The 23,781-nt window shown below is 38.4% G+C and overlaps 2 protein-coding genes across 2 annotated transcripts; both read right to left on the reverse strand.

Moving 5' to 3' along the window:
• Positions 1–403: 403 nt before the first annotated feature.
• On the reverse strand, positions 404–7,312 carry LOC146558329 (uncharacterized). Its single transcript, XM_085248143.1, has 9 exons — positions 7,258–7,312; positions 4,701–4,770; positions 3,709–4,595; positions 3,158–3,502; positions 2,757–3,035; positions 2,411–2,590; positions 1,283–1,372; positions 1,157–1,185; positions 404–873 (listed from the first exon to the last, which is right to left on the reverse strand). The coding sequence occupies exons 3-9, from the start codon at positions 3,767–3,769 to the stop codon at positions 754–756; spliced, it is 1,104 nt and encodes a 367-aa protein (XP_085104269.1). The 5' UTR covers positions 3,770–4,595; positions 4,701–4,770; positions 7,258–7,312; the 3' UTR covers positions 404–753.
• A 4,247-nt stretch (positions 7,313–11,559) lies between these two features.
• Positions 11,560–13,981, reverse strand: LOC146558330 (uncharacterized). The gene is made up of 7 exons (XM_085248168.1): positions 13,906–13,981; positions 12,780–12,878; positions 12,576–12,692; positions 12,337–12,423; positions 12,163–12,224; positions 11,799–11,864; positions 11,560–11,697 (listed from the first exon to the last, which is right to left on the reverse strand). The coding sequence occupies exons 1-7, from the start codon at positions 13,964–13,966 to the stop codon at positions 11,560–11,562; spliced, it is 630 nt and encodes a 209-aa protein (XP_085104294.1). The 5' UTR covers positions 13,967–13,981.
• Positions 13,982–23,781: the final 9,800 nt, after the last annotated feature.

Here is a 23,781-nt window from a genome sequence, read left to right on the forward strand (position 1 = left end):
GTGGAGGTAGGACCTTCCCAACCTATTTTAAGATTGTGTTGTACATTAATTTGAAGATTTTTCTTTCTTTATTGTGTTTACAAATATCAAGAAGTAACAAGAAAAGAGAGACCACACCCTTATGATATCACACAAAAGCTGTCAGCTGAGCTCTGTAGAGTGAGCAATCATGATGAAACAGTTGTACATTCAAGCTGCTCTTCAAACTTTTGTCCACCAGATGTCACCAAAGACGACTGTGTGCACTTCAGAAAGCTTCATTTAGACATCACTGCCACCTGTTTTTCTCCTGATCTGTTTGACTTGTCACCTCTTGTGCAGTTTGCTTAAAGGGTTTTATTGGCTGAGTGGATTGTTCTGTGATTCATCTGTGTACATACATCGATTATCATGAAAAGGCAAGGCAAGGCAAGGCAAGTTTATTTGTATAGCACAATTCAACAACAAAGTGCTTTACAGAGACATTAGAAACAAAAACAAATAAAAGCATGATTTAAAATTGATTAAAACAAGCAAACAAACAAACAAACTAATTAACAAACAAACAAACAAAACAGGATATAAAATCAAAACAGATAAAATCAGAACAATAGATAAAGTCAGTAGTTAAAATGTAAGTTTTGAAATTTAAGGAATAAATGATTATTTGAAGTTATTTTTCTTAATAGTTGAAGCTAAGTGCACAAAGAAAAGAATTTTGCTCCTACATATGAGATAAAATCAAAAAGTAAAGGTCAGGAAATATTAATGATATTATGATTCATTTTTGTGATGAGTTGATGTTGAAGTTGTTGATCTGTGGAGTCTGACAGAAGCAGGAGAGTCTGCAGTGTTTTCATAGTTCACTGCGTCACCATCTTCATCTTTATGCACCTGTTTAAAACAATACTACACACTTTAGATTCACTCTTTGAAATGCTACTTTTGATGAGCTCTCTGATGGTTTATCTTATTATTAATTATTTATTATTTAGTCTCAAAATTCTCCACTTTTCTCAATAAACAACAACAGTAACAAAAAAGGTTATAAGTGTTTCTGCAACCTGGTTAAAACTGTGTATTTTGTTTTCTTTCATTTGTACATCCACAGTTAAAAAAGAATACATATCACTAACGTGTTGTTCGCTCTGTAAAGTTATAACAGAGTTAAACTCACAGTGTTTCCTTCCATCTTTGTTTTTATTCCTGAAATGACAAAAATCACAAAAGAGAGCTGAAATAATTAACCTGCAAGTTTATCAAAGCTTTTCTTGTATAAACGTTTCATCTGTGAAGTTCTCACCTTTGGTTTTTGTCCACATGTTGACTGTAACAGCAGATATTAGGAGTGATGCTAAACCCACAGACACGATGATGCATCTGGACAGAAAACCTAAAAACAATGAAACCATTTAGACTTCAGCTTTTTGTTCTGTGAAAAGAATAAATGTTGTGATGAAAACATTCAGTTTTGATATTTTTGTTATTAGATTAAAATATTAAGCCTGCTCTTAGGACCGATAATCAAATACATAAATAAGTTAAATGTCCTTACAAGGCACTGAAAAATATTTTTATTTGCATTTAGTTTCTTTTTTAATTTTTATTTCTTTTTTTTGTTTCATTTATCTCAAATTGTTTGTTATGAAACAAAAATATAAAGATGCTGAAAAAGTGATGTTAATCAAGCTTCAGAGAACTAGAGTGATAATCAGTTTTTATAGGGACAAATCTGCCTCAGTGGTTTCCGACTGTGACTTTGTGAGATCACTTGCAAAGAGAGTGCTGCACCAAAAACCTCCTGGTGATTTCTTTGGTCACTCACAGTTTTCATAAAGACAAACAGAAGCAAGCATTTGCAGACATGTCTGCATCTTCTATGGAAACTATGGCCAACTGTGTTAACCTGCTAGTGACCAAAGCAATCACAATGAGGTTTTTCAGCACAGCACCGCAGACCTCTTTGCAACCAGGTACACATTAAAGCTGTGAACACACATTTTCCTGTAAGGACCACTTCCTGTCAGCGCTCACTGTCTGTAGGCCTGTGTGAAGGAGCTCTAACTAAATGTCCACCCAAAGCCCAGAGTCCACCTGACATTCAGACTTTAAGTTTTAAAATCACAACTGTCACTGAATGTCTCCACCCAAGTGGCAGTCTGACATTCAGATATTTGGTGTTGATTTAGTCTCTGTGACATCTTCACCTAAAGAAATGTAATTACAAAATCAAATAAAGAATGATTGTAAGAAAAAAATAAACACCAAGCTGTTTTTAAAAGAATAGATAATGTGGAGAGGTGCAATATGTAACAATCAAACCAGTCAAAGCATCACTGTGAGGGGATTTGAACACATTCTTAACAGGTTATTGTCCGACAACTAGAATTTAAAGGGTCTGAACTATAAAGCAAATTTCAGATGTCTCTACCTTGTGAGGATTTTTTTGATTCTAGAGAAGATTTTGTTGTTCTCATTGTTGTTGTTGTTGTTCCGATTGTGACTATTGTTGTTGTTGTTTTTGTTCTCATTGTTGTTGTTGATCTCATTGTTGTTGTTGTTGTTCTTGTTGTTGAGGTAAATTTTGCAGTCGTTGATTTTGTGTTTTCACCTAAAGAAAGAAATGAAATAACAAAATAAAACAAAAGTATTCAAATAAAAAAAACCTGCAAACTACATTTACAAAAACAGATAATGTAGAGCGCTGCTATAATTAATAATCATGTGAGTTAAACACGTCTGCTCATCACTGTGAAGCGATTTGAACATAATCTCACCTGTTTTCTCACCTGAGGACTTGAGTTTGAAGGGAAACAGTTGTTCTTCTTTAGTGTGTTTATCTGTCACTTTGCACTTCAATGAATTATAAAACTGTGACTTCTGATCACGGTGAGATCTTTTAAATGTCACAGTCACAGAGCAGGAACCTGGTTTTATCTCCACGTCTGATATTTTCTTTTTACCCTCATGCAGCCACTCCACTGTGTGTATACAGTGTCCATGTGTCAGCACAGAGCAGTTCACAATGACTTTATTGTTGTTCTCATGTTCAGTCACTGGTGAAGATGGAGATATGGAAAGAGAAAAACAACAGAGCATCATCACTGTAATAAATACTGCTGTAATATTTCAGTTTGTTCCAAGTTTGAACTAAAAACATTATGATGTAAATACTCACTGTTAATAACAGACAGATTAATCATATAGTCTGAACCTTCTTTTTGTCCTCCTCTTGTTTTGTACTGTGTGCAGGTGTAACGACCAACATCCTCAGCTTTGACCTTCTTTATAAGCAGAGAACAGTTCGCTGTAACACTCAGTCTGGTGTATTCAGCTTTAACATTTTCTTTAATCTGTCCATGAGCAACCAGCTCTACTGCTGGTGTCTGTCTTGAATCATCGAACATCCAGGTAGTATAGCTGCAGTCATGTTGACCATCTATCACATTTTCACAAGACAAAGTGATGTCATGTCCAGCTCTGGCAGCTCTGAAGGAGGACAAAGTCTGTCCTGTTGTTTCTGCTGAGGACAGGAGAGTGAAATGTGACAAACTATAACATGAACACTGCAGTTAGATTAACAGTTCGTTTAAGGATTATTTTACATCATTTATTTCTCATCTTTTCTTTCCAAGAGTCCAGAAAACTCAAAGTTACAAAGCAAACACGTCTCTCTTAGTTAAAGGAAGAACAGACTATTGTGTGTGTGTGTGTTCTGTGTTTCCTTACCTGTAATCTGAAGCATCAGCAGCAGGAATGAAGACATTTGAATCCACATGACTGCAGCCATCGTACTTCTCTGTCTGTCAGTCTCTACTCTCTGCTCTCACATTGACAAATGAGACAGTCTCAGACATGAACACAGCTTCAACTTCCTGCTCACTTCCTCATCAGTGGTTTACTCTTCATCACTTGTTCTGAATTAATTTATTTTACTGCCTTCAAATGTTATTGTCCTCCCTCTCTCTTTATTCATAAAATGAATAATTGAGCTTTTAACAAGAATGTATGTTGATGCCCACAATGAAATATGTTGATACTGCAGCAAACACCACTGCAGCAGCTGAATAACGACACAGATAAGATGTGTTAGTAGTCTGAGGCCTGCTGTGCATCATTGTATCTATGAAGTCATTTTTTTTCTGAGAAGTGAAGGGGAAGTATTTCTGTGAGAATGTGGGTACAACAGCAGCAATGCTTTGGAGGTGTGAGACTCTAATTTTGACCACATAAACATCAGAAACACAAATGCGCCTGCTTTTGCACTGGTCACACACTGATGGACTAACAGAGCTGCCTTTAAGTCCTCAACATTTTATTTTTGCTGAGCTGTGGATTCAAAAACACACATTATATGACACACACGAGTAAAGCTTTTTTGCTTTGAATTTGCAAAATTACTTAGACTGATTAAATGTTCACAAATGAGAAATGCAGCTTGTGGGGATAGGTTAATCGGTTAATCCAAATTGCCCATAGATGTAAATGTGCAAGTGAGTGTGAATGGTTGTCTGTCTCTGTGTGTTAGCCCAGTCGACAGACTGGCGACCTGTCCAGGGTGTACCCCGCCTCTCGCCCTATGACAGCTGGGATAGGCTCCAGCCACCCCCGCGACCCTGAAAAGGATAAGCGGAAGAGAATGGATGGATGAATAGTTTTATGGCAGCACCCTCTAGTGGTCTTGAAGCAAACTAAGACATGACATCTCTGGTGTCCCTTACTTTTGTCTGCTGGGGGAGCAGGATTGGATCTAGTGATACATACAGACTGAGTAAGCCGATTAGGACAGGCCTGGAGAAAGAAGAGAAAAATACAACCTTGTACAAACCATGCTTTTAATAAAAAAAAAAAAAAAAATGCACAAATAGTAGTTATTAATACAAAAACGTTTTCACATGTTATTTGTTTGTCTGTATTCAGTCTCATTATTAGCCATGATGGAGAGTTAAACATATTGCAGGTAAGACCATGACATTCAGATTTAATGTTGTTAAACTTATTTTGACATACGTTTTGAGATAAGTCTTAAAAGTACATTGTTTACCTTATTTATTATTGATTTACTTTAATCAGATTTGGCTGGTATTGTATTTAAACGTATGACTCTCACAGTATGTTTATTTAACTGCCCAAATAAATGGTGAGGATATGGCCACAGTGGCTGCGAAGCAAGAAGTTGTTTTTTCATTGTGAAGCATAAATAAACATACCACAAAACCCCTAAGGGAGGAGCCATATTTGTTTTTTGTGTTTGCACGTACCATTATTGATGGTAACTGTGATATTTACAAGACGAAGCTTGAGTATTATTACATACATGATAAGGATGTAAGCATGTTAGCCTACAACACACAAACTCAAGTGGTGTTACCAAGATAGTTGCTGACTGGCAAGAAAATTCTGGAAGAAATCTGGTTACATTCCAAAGCACAAATATAGAAAAACAAAAAACAAATATGAAGATGTAATATCTGTATAAAATAGACTTAAAGGGTTTTCCCCTTTGAGAACTAGCAATAAGCTCCGTGTTTGTTAATGCTCCCTTGCAAGAGCTTAAATTAACTAAAATTCAAGTTTCTGTGTGTCTCAGATTTTGTTAAAAAATTTCTAACTGGTTGTTCTTTGAAAATACCAATACTTATGATAAAGATGGCATTTAAAAGAATAAACATTATCATGCTAGCAATGTGTGGTCAGATGCAAACTCTGTTTTCCCAACTTTTTGCATTGATAACACACAATAAACATTAAGATGAATTTAACCAGCATAATTATTTTATTTTTAGGGAGTTACGTGCAGTGTTCAAAAAATTGAACAGGTGTTATATGAATAATTATCTGCAAACAAAAGCATGACTATCAGAGTTACAGGCATTTTAATTCATCTGCTCTCAACTATCATGTTTCTTTGTCCCTGTTTTTGTCTTTTTTTGTTTCACACTCATCAATGACAGTTTGAAATTTTGCTTCTTTTGCAGACTAGAACAGTTAGTACTTCCTGTGAATACTAAGGTGTGACTTCCTCATCAGCACGTTTGTCTTTGAACATTTTATTTTTAGTCACAAAGGGGTGGATAAAGTCAATGCAAAAAAATAATAAATTACATCTGAGAGAAAAATACTTAACATTAAATGCTTGAGATCCAATATAATCTTTTATTTTATCTTTTACTCATACCATTTTAATGTGGCAAAGAAGCATCACTGACCAGCCCGCTCAGAGCAGCAGAGCTCTGATCTCTTCTTCATTGTCACCACTAAGACTTCAGCCACCCCAACTCTGACAGAAAATAGTTGAATCTGATGTGTTTTTGAGGTCACTTGTTTGATTATGAGGAAGAAAACTTCCAGCAAAGTTTGGACTGAATGTTTAGTTGATCTTGCTAAAAAATGGGCAGGCCTTCAGGAAGGTTTGTTTACCTTCACCAGTTTTTGTCTGTGGTCAGATGATCATATGCATTTATTTGTGCATTAATAACTGTCTACCTTGGTTAAAAGGTGTTTAAGCATAAAGTGAACTTAAAGTCTAGTGGGACTGTATATGAGAATGCATAAAAATGTCTAGAGCGATCAAACTTTGCACAGAGAAAGCAATATTTATTTAAGTATCAGAGGCATGGTGCAATGCTCGCATTATGTCAGCGTCCTTCCTTTTTCACCATCTCCACCTGTAGAGGGAGTCTCAGCTTTCTCAGTAGCTTCATGTCTCATAATATCATGTCTGTTAAGGCAGACAGCATGGAGATGAGAGAGTGTTGTGCCCTTAAACAGGGGAAATAGTGAGGAGAGGTGAAAGAACGGCACAGACACGCAGCTCTCACTCTCACTCGTCTGTATTGAGTTTCAGAAGCAATACAACCAAAACAATATTCTTATGGATGCACTCAGTCTCAGGACAACTGTATCCAAACTAAGTCACTATTGTTCGCTGCATTAGCTGATGAGAATACTTTAGATAACATGAACTGTAGCATTAGACAAAAACATATTTTTAACTCGCACATGTTAGCTGACACAGTCACTAACTTTCCACAGCAATCAAATAATACTTTAAGTACTGCATGTCTTTCAGTAGTTAACTTATACAGATAGTAACAGAAAAATCTTCACACAATATGGCGGAGTAATAGCGAAAACTATCATACGCAGCAACAGAGATTAACTGGAACTTCTCAGCAAAATAGTCCGCAATTCACATCTTTCACTACAATGAACAATGATAACAATGTAATAATCAACAGTAACACACATTTATACAGATTTGTGCATGACAGTTACCTTAAACAGGGGAAATAGTGAGGAGAGGTGAAAGAACGGCACAGACACGCAGCTCTCACTCGTCTGTATTGAGTGAAGGAGGAAGCGCGCGAACCCACCTACTGGAGCCCTGAGGCATTAACAATGGATCAACGCACAATCAACCCAGGCAAAACTTTCACTGCTTATCTCCCTCTATATTCCCACTGCATATTCTATTCGAAAACATTCAAAGCAACAAATAAAACATTAATAAGGGCATGACATGAAATGTAAGGAACAGAGATGTACAACTTCAAAACTAATCAAATTTATGATCCACCACAAGAGCGGATCCAAATGCAGACAAAGGGGGGTGGAGGTGGACATTAACAAAAACTGAGCAGTTATTTTGGCTGAACAAGAAAACAAACAAAAGCAAAGAATGACTAAAATGGAGGTAACTGTCACGGCTGCCGAGGTGAGCCGTGTGGAATAAATGAGGATCCAATCGCAGGCAGTCGTGGAGAAGTGAAGGTGATTTATTGAACACAAAAAGAATGTGGACAAACAGCAAACGGGGCTCGAACTAAACTAAACTGGGAAACAACTAAACTACAGAGCACAAACCTGAATGAAAACGAGCAGAGGAGGATGACGATGAACAGCAGGGAGAAGACACGGTGGAAACACAGACTGACACTGAGTAATACAGACAAACCAGCAACAGGCAGGAGAACACACAGGGCTTAAATACACACACCAGTAATCAGGGGATGAGAGACAGGAGGGCAACACAGCTGGGAGGAATCTGGGCTGACGGGACAGGGGAAACGTAAACTGATCACACTCACATACGACACGGACCTTCACAATAAAACAGGAAACTCAGACACATGGAACCAGACAAGACATTGAACTAAACAGACAGATTCACAAACAGATGGGGTGACACCATAGACAGACAGATACAGACGCAGACCGAATATAACACAGAACTTAAACAATCATCATCTAGAAAATGATAACAAACTAAAAGCGCTGGGTCACCGACCCAGGACCATGACAGTAAAAAAACATATACAATAAATGGTACATTTACTGTATGAACCGACAATAGACAGATCAAGACAGAGGACAAATACACAAAAGGGTAACAAAGAAATGAGAACCAGGAAAGAAAAACAGCTGGGACTAATCACACACATACTCATTTTCATATCTTAGTACCATCAAAACTGAATGCCTAATTCTAACCCTCAGCCTAAACCTAACCGCAACCTAATTGTAACCCTGACACTAAAACCACATTTTGAGCCTCAAAAATGCCTTCAAATGCACGCGCGCGCGCGCGCACACACACACATGCACACACAACACTGCGAGAAAGCAAAACCAAACACACTAAACACATGACGAGGAACTATCAAAATAAAACAGGAAACATGAGACACAGACTGAGAGGCAGACTTGACGCTGGATCTGGGGCTTGGCTAGACGCGACACATGGAACAGACGGGAGGCACAGAGACAGAAACCAAGAGACTAGAAATCACAAAATACTAAAGAATAACTAAGGGAGCCAAGAATACAAAAGACTAAAGCATGAAAATCCACTAAATTTTAGAATATTAATAATCAAAACATAACCACTGGGTCACCATGACAGGACAATGACACAGGTGAAAATGTGACAGGTCATCTGCGCCTGCTTTTGTTTATTTGATTAATCAATTTCAAAACTGCACTGGTCTTCATTAATTCAGACTTAATAATTGTCATTTGCTGTTTAGTAAAGTAATTTCTTGATCTGAAATAGCACAGAGGAAGTCAAACATATCTATGAACTCTTTTCTTTTATAGACCATGTGCAAACAGGCTCTTGGTATATGTGACATAATGGTACTTTACCACACTGGGTATGGAACAGATGAGTCTGAAGGACAGTTAAGCAGTACATGACCAAAGTAGGCCCTCTGAAAATAACCAGATATGCATGACTTTAACGTGACATAAATTACATGATTATTTATGAGATCTGTCCCAAACAATAAGCATTTTCTAACATATATTGTCACAGATTAGGTTTCTGAGTCTTTATTGTTCTCTTACAACCAGAAAAGTTGCTGTGTGTCTTGTAAAATTCTAAAATTAAAAATTAGAATCATAATATATCTAAAGTAAAATGATATACAGGTATGCAGTGAAATGTCAGAGCTTAGTACAAACAAGAGAGGTTTAATAATAGTGATGAGATAACAGGAAGGGGAAGTGGCAATGATACACGCAGCTTTTACTGCTGCTGATTTATCACTGCTCTGCTCAATAGAGTCCAGTCTTCACTTCAGAAACCACTCTTCTCTTTCACAAGTCTTTTTCCGCCCAGCTGGTAAGTTATTTGAGTTTATTAAATCAAGGACAGCACATGAGACAATGATACACGATAAAGCAATGCAACTGTTGTTTTGTACAGAGGTTTTCTAGCCAAAAGCTTGTGTCATACCAGTTGCCTTGTTCCCAACATCGCCACTGACTGCTCTCAAACGTGCCACCCATGCTCCAGAGTCAGCTGGTGTTTGCATAGTTTCAGTGTTACAGCCTGCCTCCTACATCAGCCTGCTCCAGTATCAAAGTCACAGCTAACCTTTGCATGTTTAGCTTTTAAGTTCCTGCTTGGATCAACCTCCCAAGCTTCTGATCCAGAGTCGTGACTGGACACAACCTTTCCAGTGACAGCATCTGAACCAGAGCTAGTGCTTCTCATTCTTTTACTCCTAAGATGGATGAGGCCTCAGCCATCTGATTCCCAACCTGTGACTGCCTGCCCATGCTCTTCTTCAGTACCATTGCTCTGAAGGGTTTCGCCTCTTCTGTTGGCTTCCTAGAAGCACTCTGCTTCAACAGTTTCACTAAATAGTTATTTTACTCTCCTCAGCTCAGGTTTTGTTACATTGTGAATCATGTGTTTATTTATTTGTAAGCTAAAACATCAGTATAAATTAAACTAAGTCATAGATGTTATACTTTCTGGTTTTATATGCAGATAGTTAGGTGTTCATTTGTGTTATAGCAGCTTAATGGAATGTGGAAAAGCAGGGATGTTTTGGGGGGGATTTTTTTACATTATATTTTATTTTTTCCACAAAAAACATTGATAGGTTTGTAGCTTGAACCCATCCGCTGGAACGTTGAAGACAATATAATTACACTGCTAAGCAAGACACAAGTAGGCAAAGTTCTTCATGTTACTCGTGCACGGGAGAGAACCGGACAACCGCTTGACTCCAGTTGGTCTCGTCCGTCCTCCCGTAACACTGTCTTTTTATTGAGGTTACATGAATATGCATAGGTTCATTAACATACGACGTCTACATACAAACAAAGAGTACCTTGCCTGTGTGTGTGTGTGTGTGTGTGTGTGTGTGTGTGTGTGTGTGTGTGTGTGTGTGTGTGTGTGTGTGTGTGTTGCTGATCAAAGGGTCAAACATCCTTGGTCAGGAAGAGGGTAGCCTCCCCCTCACCCTAGATGGTTCATCCTAGATAACACGGTGAGGAAGTCCTGCAGTTCATCTAAACAAAGAGCACTTAGACTAGAACAGACGTAGCTACGTTAATCCTACCATAAAACAATAAGACACGGTATGACCTCTCATGCTCCCAAAGTGCTGTCTAATACACACAAAGTTTGCAGACTATCAAGGACCAAAACCTCTACCAATCTACAACTAATTACAAAACTCTAAGCATATATAAGTAAATATTTCTAAGCATAAATGACAATCAACAATACAAATCTAACAAACATCTTAATTAGTAGATGCAAAACTTACAAAACTTACAGTTGGAGTAATAATTAATATTATATCATAGACACAGATCAGGTAATTCAATTGGACTTAAACAAGTAAGTTTTTGTTACATTTCCAAAACAAAGTAACAATATTAAAAAGGCAAAGAGATATAAAATATTGACTTTGCCTACAGTACATGAGCACACAGTATAAAACGTTAACCTCAACCTCTAGAGGGAGTGTCAGTGGTTTCTTTGTTTCACTACCTCGAAAGCTTGGTGCTGTTTGTATTCATGATTGTACATTAAGAGCAAATTTTTTCACAATTGTATACCAAAGAGATCACTATCATTGACATATGATAGATATTAACAACAACTCAACTTAAATAAAAGGTGGGAAACTTTAGCCAGTGTGTCGATCATGTGTGTCATCTTATCAAATGCAGGTCATTTTTTTCTTTCTTTTTTTTTTAGTTAAAGGAAAATGTAAAAATGTTTTTCACATATTTATCATATAATGCAAACAATCAATCATAAAAAAAATGTAACCTTCAGGCTGGAACGTGTTTCTTTTGTTTGTTGATGGTGGAATAGAGGTTGCTGGGATCAGTGGAAACGCCAGCAGAAGAGGAAGGAAATTTCACAGTGCTGTAAGTCACAGTGTCATCTTCATCATTATCATTACAGACCTGGAATGAAATATGATGGAGCACAATTATTTTTTTCTGACCTGTGACAGAAGTTTAAAATTCATGATCTTAATGTTAATATATTCTTTTGAGAACCTTACCTTGGCTTTACACTTGGACCTCCTGATAAAACTGACAGAGACATAGGAGACATCTTCAGCATCAGCCTGAACAGTGAAGACAACATATAGACTGCTCACTAATTCATATGCGGAGTCAGTTTGACAGGTATCAGTCCTTTTGGGGTTTTTCTTGTCCTATTTGTCTTTCATCCATTCTTATAAAGGATAAAAATACATTTCAAAGAATAAATGCAGTAGCTGTGAGAATAATGTCTGTTCACTTTGTTCTGACTGGCTGCTGGACTGGGTCATATCAGGGTTTACACTCAGTCTCTTAAATATGTGCAAGCTGTTCTCATTTTGGGACTTTAAATAAGGGAGTCTTCTAAAAGTAGCTACATACATTTTTTTGGCAGCTGCGTTCACTCGCCACCTTAGTCGCTTCTTCCACCTGTGTTTTGCTTCCTAAAAAAAGATGAAAATACAAGATAAAAGTAAACAAACTTGAGTTTAGAATTTCAAATCCAAGGTTCTCAATTATACTTTCAACTATAGCTGTCATTTTTTTCTAACTCACCGTTAGGTTTATTCCATGTGTTGATGACTATAGCAAGTATTAGTACCAGAATTCCCACAAGAACAATGATAACCCGTTTCCAAATTTCTGGAAAGAAAAATTAAAACCACAATCACTGGTAATGTTGAGCTTTGGATGCTGTGAGCAATAAAAAGCTTTATGATGGAGCCACAGCTCGAGTCTACAGTCTACAGTTCAGACCTTAGGCTTAATAAAGGTGCAAGCGATGCAGTCAGTACCTGATAAAGTATTTCTTTCAGTTGTTCCAGTTGTTGATGTAGGTTGGCTTGATGGTGATACAGTAGTTGCATTTGTTGATTTTGATGTTGTGGGGATTGGTGTTGTTGTGTGGTCACCTTAAATAAAATAAATGTATTAAAAAAAAAAACTTTAGTTCGGCTTTTATTGCCCAAATGTTGACTGTAACAACAGACAGGCACTACCTGATGAAGTCCTTACTGTTCCATTTACTGATGTAGGTTCAATAATACTTGTATTTTTTGATGTGTGTGTTACTGTCTGTGTTGTTGTTACATTGTTGCCTGAAACAATAAAAAAAATGCAGACAATTAAATAAATACATGCAACAAACTGTCTGACATTAAATATTACCGTGGCAGAGGTTTGGTCCCTGGCTCAGCTGCAGAGAAGGAGTGAGGCAGTGAGGTCAAGGGAGCAATGCCAAGAGGCTGGAGGGACAGACTGGAGAGCTAATTTAACTGATGAGGTTTCTCTCTTTATATATAGTGAAGCCAGAGACCTGAGAGAGGAGTGCGCACTGATAACTGACTGGGAAGTTATTGAACTGTTTACAGAAACATCTAGCCATATGTGTGTAGTGCCTTGATAAACACTCCCCAAGTATACAAACATACCAGTGTGTCAGATCTATGATTACAATTACATATTAATGTTACAGCTACAGTAGCCAAAAGGTGATGCATTATTTAACTGGCAAATTATTACTTTATATTTTTAAGATGGGGAAAAAACATTTTCAATAACCAAAAAATCATATTGTAAATCAAATACGTCGAGCAATTATATACATCAAGTTGAGGTAGTTCATCACAATTTCTCTGTTATCTCAGCTCTAACACGTAAACACTGCGTGGCGATAAGTATAAGAACGTTGAAAAAATGGTGCAGAAACCTGCAATCTGTAAGATGGAAAAACCACACAAATGTGGAAGAGTGGATTTGTACAAAATGAAACAGATGGGAGTGGATAGATGCAAGGTTATCAGTGGTTACAGACTCGTTCAATAAAGAGTATTTATGTTGCATCACAAGACAGCTGATCAGTTTGTTTCACTAACTCATCTAAACAAGGCTTTTTGCAGAGAGTATAGCATCCGTGGCAGTTTGTCTTCAAACAACAACCGTAATCTCCACTTTTTGACTTTTTTTTTTTCAAAAAAATCCAAAATCGATTATCGACTTGAATCTTGAAATTCCTTTTTATCAAAATCATCAATATTTTTTCCTTAATGTGGCCATAATACTCCTTCATAGGTAAAGTCATATTACATGTTGATGCAATATTTGTATTTTAATATGTGTCCTTACCTTTACACTGAAGTATTAGTAGAGAGAATAAAAACACTTCAATCCATCTGAATAGGACCATGGTGCTTCTTCTGTACTCATACACACTAATGACACTGCATCTAAAGATTTGACTTGTTAAAGATAAATACTTGTGCTGTGTGGGGTTTGCGAGGTGTCACTTCCTGCTAGTGACTTCATTCTCCTCTGTCACATCTTGGCCAACAATAGATTATAGGAAGTCAAATGTGTGAAGATTGTCAGTTGAGATAAGTATAATGAGAAATGCAGCTCTCTTTTATTTCTCTTTATTTTGTGATTATTAGAAAAAAAAACACAACCAGGTTTCAGTGTGATGTTTGAGAATGCATATTAACTGACATAAAGAGTTCATTTATTCTGCCACCTAAATGTAACTCCTAATATCATTGATGCAAAACAATGATGCCATCAGAACAAGTGTCAGTAGTCTGAAACCTCTTTAGAAGTCTGATGTCATTTTCTCTGCGTACCAAAATAGGTGTTTTGTTGAGAATGTGGCTACAAGAGCATTTATTGAGATAAACATCATGATAAAATTACAATTTTCCCATCATACTATGTCCGTTTATTTTGTTGTGAAAGTAAACTTTTGCAAAAATTATTTCTTCAAGACAAAATAAAAATCAATAAGCAAATAAGGTCAAATGCAAGACAAATGCTAACACCTGCTGCTCTCTGGCAGCAGCACCATGCTCTCCCTTGTTTTAAATGCACTTTAGAACAACACGCAGCAACACTACACATGAGCGGGAGGAGGGAGGTATGGGGTCTTCACACACCCCCGTTCTCTGCTAGCCATCGGGGCGGGGGGGCTGGGAGGAGATGTTGGCTGTCCGATTGGCCTCCCTGCTGCTGCGGAGCCTGGGACGGTCTGCTTGCCTCCACCCCGGGGGGAAGGGTAACATCTCTTGGGTCTGGGTTCTGTTTCCCCCTCTGGGGGCGAGGGTACCTGGACCCGGGGTATAGAGTATGTTTGGGGAGTGTGATTGTGTGTACATGTCCATTTATGTCAATCCTTACGTTGGGTGAGTGCTGAGTGTTTGTATATGTGTGCATGAGGGTGGGAATGCATGTTTGTGTCTGTGTGTGCCTGTTTGTCTGTGTCTATATGTCAGGTCGGGTCTTAGACTCCACCTCTCTGGGAACTCCCAGGCCCTCCAAGGCCTATCTCCCCTCACCACACTCCCTGCCGGTGACTGATGCCCTCAGGGGTCGGTGCATTGGTGGTTCTTGGTGTCCGGGGCTGGGCACTCAGGTATGTACCGGCTCACTCCCGGTGGCTACCTGGCGGGGCCTGGCGCCTGTTGCTCGGTCAGGCCTCTTCCGGGGTGCGGGGGGCCCTCGGGCCTCCGGCCTCTGGGCCTGCGGCTCGGTTCACTCTGGCACAGCTGGGCGGGCATGCTGGTGCAGCCCCCTCTAGCTTCTGCTCGGTGGCTACTGGGTGACGCCTCGTCTGGGGATCCTCAGCCCTTCCCATGAGGGTGGCACGGATGCCCCTCCGGTGGTCCTCCTTGGGCTCTCGCACTCTGGGGCCTCTGGATGTCTGGGGCCTGGATCTCCTCCATGCCTGCTTCACGCCCTGGGGGACGGGGCTATGGCTTGCTACATCCTCTTGCAGACCATTACATGTGGAAACCATTGGAATACAAGCGCGCTGATCCACACAGGTATGCACACGGGTGTTCACTGCTCGTAGACTTAAATTACACCTTTCTTGGCTGCTACTTCAAAGCACATTGTGCGCTGTCTGTCCTGCGTGCTGCACAACAACATTGAATATTTAGTATTTACTGCTGTTTACACTTAGCTAGATTAATGCGATGGTGTTGTGTTTAGTATGTTGCTTTGGTTTTTTTTTTTGCTTGTTTTCTATTCTTCTTCTCTCAACAGGTGATCCAGGAGTTTTTATTTTTTCTCCCCCCCTTTCTCACTGTCCCTCTCCCCTTCTGTTTTTCTTTTCCTTCCTCTTTCTCTCTCCCTTTCCTATCCCTCACTCATGTCTGTCCCGTCTGTAACATCTGAAAATAAAATATAATAAATAATAATAAATGATAAAAACAAAGGTCGATCAAATGGACCAATACGGCAATGCCACGATAATCCATTTGGCAAAGTAAATCCATTGGGTATCCTTGTTGGTCTTCAGACAACAATTCTGATGGCTAAAGAACCAAATGGGACAGGCAAAAAAAAAAAAAAAAAGAAAAAAAAATGCAAGTCAAATACCAGGAGACGGAGCAGGTGACAGATCTGGGGGTTAGGAAGTTCAGGGCATTTGAAGGGTTTTACGTTGCAATATAAAGCACTTTGAGGCAACTGTTGTTGTGATTTGGTGCCATATAAATACAACTCAACTGCACTGAATTGACCTGGAGGGGGGCAGGCAGAGCAGAAGAACACTTCAGGGGGCCAACTTGAATGCGGGGAAAGTTAGGAATTTTGTTCCGAGGATCAAAGCTGGAGCAGGAAAAATGTCTTTACAATAAAGAGGGTTTAATATAATAAAAAGATTCTCTACACACCAGAGGCCTGGGAGCTTTAAGGGGTGTTTACCTCTGACATAAATTAGTCACTATGAGGTGTCACTTCCTGATAGTGACTTTAGTCTCTTCTTTTGGAGCTCTCCCTCCACCTTCACCTTCTTGACTAGAGAATGTTGTGGTGGCAGATTTCTTTTCTCATTTATTAATCACATATTTAATCAAATCACATTAGTTATAGTAATATCACTTTCTCCCTTTACTATAGTAAGAGCACTCCTGTCACTAGTTTGCATGCATGGGGAATGTTAACACAGTGAGGCCATTGTAATGGGAGACGTTAAACAGATAGTGAGACTCCTTCTGTTTATCAGGGATGTAAATCCTTAGGTGACAGCCAAGCAGAAAACAAGGTCATAATTCTCTCTGTGAGGGAGAAGGTATAGCCCCCCCCCCCCCCCCCCCCCCCGTGAGAGGGGCCCCGAGAAACACTAGAAACTTATGATCACTAAACTGAGACAGACCTGTTTGTCTGTTTATGTTGCTGTCAGATGGTTTGTTAAAATAAACATTATGTAGAAATCTAACTTATAGCCATCCATTATCTTCCTTCTCAGGGTCACAGTGCTGCTGGAGGCTATCTCAGCTACCAGAGGGCAAGAGGTGAGATCCAACCTGGACAGGTTGCCAATCTGATTGCCAGCCTTATTTTACATATAACTTAACTTTGTTCCTTTTGTTTGTTTTTTTGTTTTGCATCTTAGCCCGGTTTGTAAGTGTAGGATGCTTTGACATTGAAGCTTCTAAGAGTACAATATCCAGTGATTATACACTTGCTTTTTATTGTGGAATGCAGATTTTACCTTTTCCCACCAGGGGGCAGAATTTGTCTGTTTCCCACTAGTTACAGGGCTGTTATGGCGTTGTTTTTGTGTCACTATTCTGAGCGCACGTAAAAAAAAAATTGAGCGCACGTAAAAAAAAATTTGCAGGTGCAAGTGTTGCATTTTCAGGAGAAATTTATTTTGAGCGAAGAAAAGCTAAATTTGAGTGAACAAAATTCATTGCTGCGTGCAAAAAATGTATTTCAGTGTTTGCTATTATCCACACACACACACAATAGCAGCCCCTCTCGCTCAGTTTTTGCACTTGCGTTCGCTCGCAATGTGTTGCTCGCGCTCTCAACATTTCTGCCCGTGCTCGCTCAACTCTTACTGTACACCATTATATTTGTGCCACAAAACCAGAATCCCTCGCCTCAACAAGGAAGAGATGGCTAAGATGGAGATAGAGACCCAACAAAGCAGTGAAATAAACAGTTACTTTTTGATTGTTTAATAGTGGTTATGTTCAAAGCATGCCAAACAAGAAACATGAAACAAGATGTTTTTTTCTTTTCTGAGACCTATTTAGTTTTTATTGTTGTAGATGTAAATAACACAAAAATATATTGAAAGCCATAATTTTATTTCCTAATGCTGAGGACCCAATATATTCAAATTCAAACAAATTTCCCACGTGTGGGACTAATAAAGGTTATCTTATCTTATCTTATTCACATTCTCTACCTCTAGAGGGAGTCTCTGCTCTGTGGCTTTATGGATGATGGAGGTGATTTGCAACTGCTTTGCTCTATCAACACTAAAGCAGGATGTGTTTTCATTATTCAGTGTAGAAAAAAAACAGAATTATCCTTTAAAAGTTGCATTAAAGAAAGATTACATAATATAACACTGAGATAAGTAAAGACAATTGTCAGGTTGTTAAAAATCATTGTTTTACTACTTAATAATAGCACTAGCCCCTTTAATTTAGATCTAGATCATCGGTAACTGAACAATCAGGCAACATTCAAAGCATTTTTAAATATGTTGAGTGAACATGACTGGATTTATTTCTTTGATTTGTTGACTGTGGAGGAGACGTTGCTAGGATTAAACTCCAGAAGAAGACGAGAAGGCTTTCACAGCTGTAGGTCACACTGTCACCTTTATCATCACCACCTAGAGCTTAGAAGAAGAAATAATTCTATACTTAATAACACTTAAACAATAATAATAATAACAACAACAATAATAACAGAACTGATATTAACATCCTCACTGTAACCCATCACAAAGCTTACTGTGCCTTCTTCTCTGGTGTTCTTGGTGTAGCTGATGGAAGCCAAGGAAATGTCATCTTCAGGTTCAGTCTACATAAGGACGATCACATAATGATTGCTAACACATTAATCCAAACCTTGATTTAAGTATTAAAGTATTTTGCACATAGACACAGTTCAGAGAATGTGAGTCTCTGCCGTGTTTAAACTCGGTCCCTGCACACAGCTTATAAAATTAAGTGTAGGTATTCTGCTGAAACTTGAATATATGCATTTCGTGAATGGTTGGAGAGTGGTTGTTAGGAGTTGCTGGCATCGGATAATATGACGTTTTTCATAAAGTGGTATATAGTACTGCACCAAAAACCTTCTTACAATTGCTTTGGTCACTAGTAGGTTCCTGCTCCCATGAGCAATTTGGATAGAAGACAACAATTAGCTAGCACTTGCAAACTACACTTGCAAGTGGTGGTAAAAATATGAAAAGAGCACACAAACCGGGAGCAGAGAATGTTCTCTGTCGAAGTAAAAGCTGCACCTTTTGAAATGTGTACTTTATAGTTATAAGGCACAACTTTTCATTTGAAGGTGGACACTCTCTGATGGCAGTTTCCATCGCACTTTTAAAGTTTCACTACATGTCAGAGAGTAAATGGTGACTGCTTGTAGACAAGTCAACATCTTCCATGTGAAATATGACTGAAATTAACACACTCCTTTTCAACCAGTCACAAAGTGACACAGACAACTACAGGCCCGGTTTGTTCATTTTTAGATTCTCCACATTAAATCAACTTTTTCTGTAAAGTTTTACTTTCACTATATTAAAAATTTTTATTTTCCTAGGGTCATACAGGTGTAGAGAACTTAACAGACAATCACCAAAACTCAGTTTTTTATTGAAGAATCAGAATGATCAATGGATGAAACTCACATTGTTCTGTCCATCCATTTCCATGTTCCCTGCAAAGAGGAAAAAATTGAGTTGCGCTTCTAGTTCTGAGTCTGTGTTCTTATAGTTATTATAGAAAACGGTGTTGTCTCAACTGATTAACTGGTAAAGACTGGTTGTCTAATTTAATAATCTAAGACTTGTCCACATAACTTGAACTTCATCATGTCATGAGTCAGCAAAACACATTAAATTTAACAGTTAAAACGCTGATTTACATTTGTCCTGTTCTCACCTCTAGTTTTCTTCCTTGTGATCATCACCACAGCAGCAACTAAGACTGCTACTAAAGCAGGAAATATAATATGCTCCCATGACCAACCTGGAAAGAAAATTAATCCATGTTGAACTTACTTTTAAAAAATCTAAGGATTAATATTTATTTTTACTGACACATAGTTATTTTTTTTAAATCATAGTGGTGATGAGTACAATTTTAGCACTTTTTTTGTATTTCCCTTCTGATGTAGCCTATTGCAAAATCTAATTATCATGAGTGATCCTGTTTTCATTACTGTTTTTTAATTATTCTGCCTCCGGTGCTGGATTTGGTGTCACTATTAACTTTTTTGCTGTTGTGGATTTTTTTGTTGTCATTGCATTCTCACCTGAAAACACAAAACAGCAGCCAAATCAAATCTGTACAATGAAAATGTGTCTTATGTTCCTTTTCCCCAATCAATGGCAAACACATGCAGAATATTATGGCTGAAATGGCTGTTTAAACTTAAAAAGATTTACAGATGAAGCTTTTTTTAATGATACTCTTTACTTTGAGGTAATAGCAGCTTGTTTTCTCACCTGACGACTGAGAGCTGAAGGGAAACAGCTTCACTTTGTTACTGGACTCATCTGTCACATTGCACTTCAGAGACTCATAAATCTTTGACTTCTGATTAAGTTGAGATTTAAATGTCACTGCTGAAGAGCAGGAACCTGGTAATATCGTCATGTCTGTATAGATGTTCTCTTCACCCTCGTAGAGCCACTCTACTGTGTATGTACAGGGTTTATATGCCAACAAGGAGCAGCTCAAGATGGCTTTGTTACCGTTGTCATGTTGAGTCGCTGGTGAAGACAAAAGATGAGAGAAAAAATAGTTTAATCACAGTATTGAATATTTTAATGTTTCACGCACAGTTTGAGCTGAAAAAATTATGAATGAAATACTCACTGTTAATAACGGAAAGATAGACATCAAACTCTGAAACTTCATTTCCTGATTTGATTTGTCTGCACGTGTAACGGCCAGCATCCTCAACTGTGACCTTGTTTACAACCAGAGAACAGTCTTCACTAACACTCAGCCTGGCTGACTTAGCTCTAACATCTTTGTGAATCTGCCCATGAGTGGCCAACTCCACTACTGCCGTGTCTGTTGAACCACTGAAGGCCCAGGTAGTAGATTTAGATTTAGATTTAGATAGAACTTTATTAATCCCTCGGGTGGGTTCCTCTGGGAAATTCGATTTCCAAAAAAGCACAGCACCGACAGAAGTTACAGAGTTATACACACACACATATATATAAATACAGAGACAATATAAATAAAATATACGAAGGGGATAAATAGAATAAATAGGAATAAAAATAAAAATACAAGTGAATTGCACATTTCAAGTATTGAGTCTATTGCACCGTTGACTATTTACAAAAGTATTGCACAAAAGGTATTGCACAGTGAGGTGAAGAGGCACTACAGCTTAGTTGTTCCCCCCTCCTTTGTCCTCCTGTTTCCCCTCCCTCTCCCCTCCAGAGAGGAGTTAAACAGTTTGATGGCGTGTGGGACAAAGGAGTTTTTAAGTCTGTTAGTTCTTGTCTTTGGGAGAAGCAACCTGTCACTGAACAGACTCTTCTGATTGTTTATGGCCGTGTGCAGAGGATGCCTGGCATTGTCCATAATGTCCATCAGTTTCTTTAATGTCCTTTTCTCTGCCACTGTCACCAGAGTGTCCAGCTTCATGCCGACCACAGAGCTAGCCCTCCTGATCAGTTTCTCCAGCCTGGATGAGTCCTTCTTTGCTGTGCTGCTCCCCCAGCACACCACAGCATAGAAAAGTACTCCAGCAACCACTGACTGGTAAAACATCCTCAGGAGCTTCCTGCAGATGTTAAAAGACCTCAGCCTCCTGAGGAAGTACAGTCGGCTTTGGGCTTTTTTATACAGGTACTCTGTGTTGCATGACCAGTCCAGTTTATTGTCCACCCACAGTACTGTTACAGTCATCCTGACCATGTGTCACATTTTCACAAGGCAAAGTGAGGTCATCACCAACTATGACAATAGAGACAGATTGAAGTAGATGAATTGTTGGTGCTGAGAAAAAAAAGAGAAATATGACAGATAAAGATCACAAAAGTTTGAGGATTATTTTTGATACGAAACAAGTTGGTCTCAAATGTAGTCTCATTGAGTCAAACAAAGTTGCCAGCAAAACTTGTCCTTACTTGTAAACTGAAGCATCAGAAGCAGAAATACAGTCATTTTAACGCTCCCGAATTCAGCCATCTCTTTCTCGTTCTCGTGCTCACTAATGACACAGTCTCTTGTATTTTCTTAAAGTTACACACAGCTTCTGCTTTATGTGGTTTTTGAGGTGTTGCTCTGTCATAGTGACTTTAGTCTGCCTCTTGCACACCTATCAATTGTTAAAAAATATAAATTTTTAACCAAATTTAGTGTACGTATGAGTAGAGAGACAGTTTTTCATTTAATGTTGTTTTTCTCATATTTTTAATGCATTTTCACAGTAGACAGTGGTGCGTTTTTACCTTAACGGAGAATCTAAAATTAGAATCATAAATGGCATTAAGATAGAGTATACAGGGGAATATGAATATGACAATGTAGTATTATTTTCATATAATTCATCAGCATTAAAAACTGAAATGTTTGCAATGAAAAGTAGGCATCCTGTAGCAGCTACCATGCCACAGTGGTGAAACACAGATAAGATGCTTTTGTGGTCTGCGACCTGCTGGTTCCTCATTGCATGAAGAATTCTTTGACGTGAATGGGAAAGTGTTTTAGTAAAAACAGGGATACAATAGCACCAGAGCTCTGGGCCCTGTTTTAGGGCTTTTATGTGTCTGGGTAGGAAGATACTATTGTGGGTTTGTCAACCCTTGGATGAGGTAAACTCCAAGTTCCAGAGAGAGAGTTTACTTAAACTTTGAACAACTTAGTCCCTCGTTGGCAATTTTTCTTCAACAACCTCTGAGCTCTCCCCTCCTTCTGCATTTGAAAAAAGCTGAGTGATGCTTTATGCCATTTCCTCATTCATAAAGTTTCCACCAACACAGAGTACAAAAAGATAGGTTATACATACTATTTATTGCTTTTATGCTCTGTGTTAACATGAGTAAATGGAAATTGTATCATATCTCCTTGTTTATTTTTAAAACTTTTTAAATGTTAAACATAATGTGTTACCTTGTATCATATAACTAAATAAGCCCTGCGACAGACTGGCGACCTGTCCAGGGTGTACCCCGCCTTTCGCCCTATGACAGCTGGGATAGGCTCCAGCGCCCCCCGCGACCCTGAAAAGGATAAGCGGAAGCGAATGGATGGATGGATGGATGGATATAACTAAATATTACTTTGTGTTTAACAAATTAGGTTACCCACATCTGTTCTTTTTAATGTTTTAGTGTAAATACTCTCCCATGACTGAAAATGATATGTTTGACAACTTTACTGTGAGATGGTTTTTGTGCATAATACACTGCAAGACGGAAGACATATTGCACCCACATTCAAATATATGACACAAACTTACATGTATGAAATGATCCTCTCACTGATGTGCTGACTTTCATATTTATTATTTACATGTCACTGTATTTAATTTAGTCATTTAAAAAAATGTTGTCATAATGTCATTGTATTTAAAGTAAGAGCTGGACGTAATATTTTGTTTGTGGCAATGCCACACATACACTAAAAAATGTGGCAGTACTAACTCACTGATTAGTGGCTCAAGACAAGAACATGACCGACTGAGTGCTTCAGTGGACTGTCCTCTGGTTCTGGTACAATACATTTTTGAATTTTCAAATAGTCATTAAAGTATTAAAAAAATCAAATACAGTATTATCTTTATTTGAAAATACAGAGTATAGTTGCTGCCTTCTTATTTGTGACTGGTAGGATGTGGTGCCCCATGACTGGCAGAAGGTGGTGGCAATGGTGCAAAAAGCCATGTCCCAGCTTTTTTATTTTCCTACATCTGTGATCATGAAGATGTCGTGATGGTGTCTGAAAATGCTGAAGGCTTCTCCCTCTGTCAGACTTCACAGAATGACTGAAAACTTCA

The sequence above is a fragment of the Mchenga conophoros genome, linkage group LG15 (assembly GCF_057382185.1).
Source record: "Mchenga conophoros isolate Kocher_MC1m ecotype Shallow Benthic linkage group LG15, M_conophoros_male_GT1.1, whole genome shotgun sequence".
Classification (NCBI taxonomy): Eukaryota; Metazoa; Chordata; class Actinopteri; order Cichliformes; family Cichlidae; genus Mchenga; species Mchenga conophoros.

Excerpts from the sequence above, each read along its gene's own strand:
- LOC146558329 (XM_085248143.1), bottom strand. The coding sequence starts at position 3,769 with ATGGCTGCAGTCATGTGGATTCAAATGTCTTCATTCCTGCTGCTGATG. Across the intron at positions 3,503-3,708 it reads GCTGATGCTTCAGATTACAG|CAGAAACAACAGGACAGACT; the intron begins GTAAGGAAACAC and ends TCCTGTCCTCAG. Across the intron at positions 1,373-2,410 it reads ATCAAAAAAATCCTCACAAG|GTTTTCTGTCCAGATGCATC; the intron begins GTAGAGACATCT and ends CATTGTTTTTAG.
- LOC146558330 (XM_085248168.1), bottom strand. The coding sequence starts at position 13,966 with ATGGTCCTATTCAGATGGATTGAAGTGTTTTTATTCTCTCTACTAATA. Across the intron at positions 12,225-12,336 it reads CACATGGAATAAACCTAACG|GAAGCAAAACACAGGTGGAA; the intron begins GTGAGTTAGAAA and ends ATCTTTTTTTAG. Across the intron at positions 11,698-11,798 it reads GGTCCAAGTGTAAAGCCAAG|GTCTGTAATGATAATGATGA; the intron begins GTAAGGTTCTCA and ends ATTTCATTCCAG.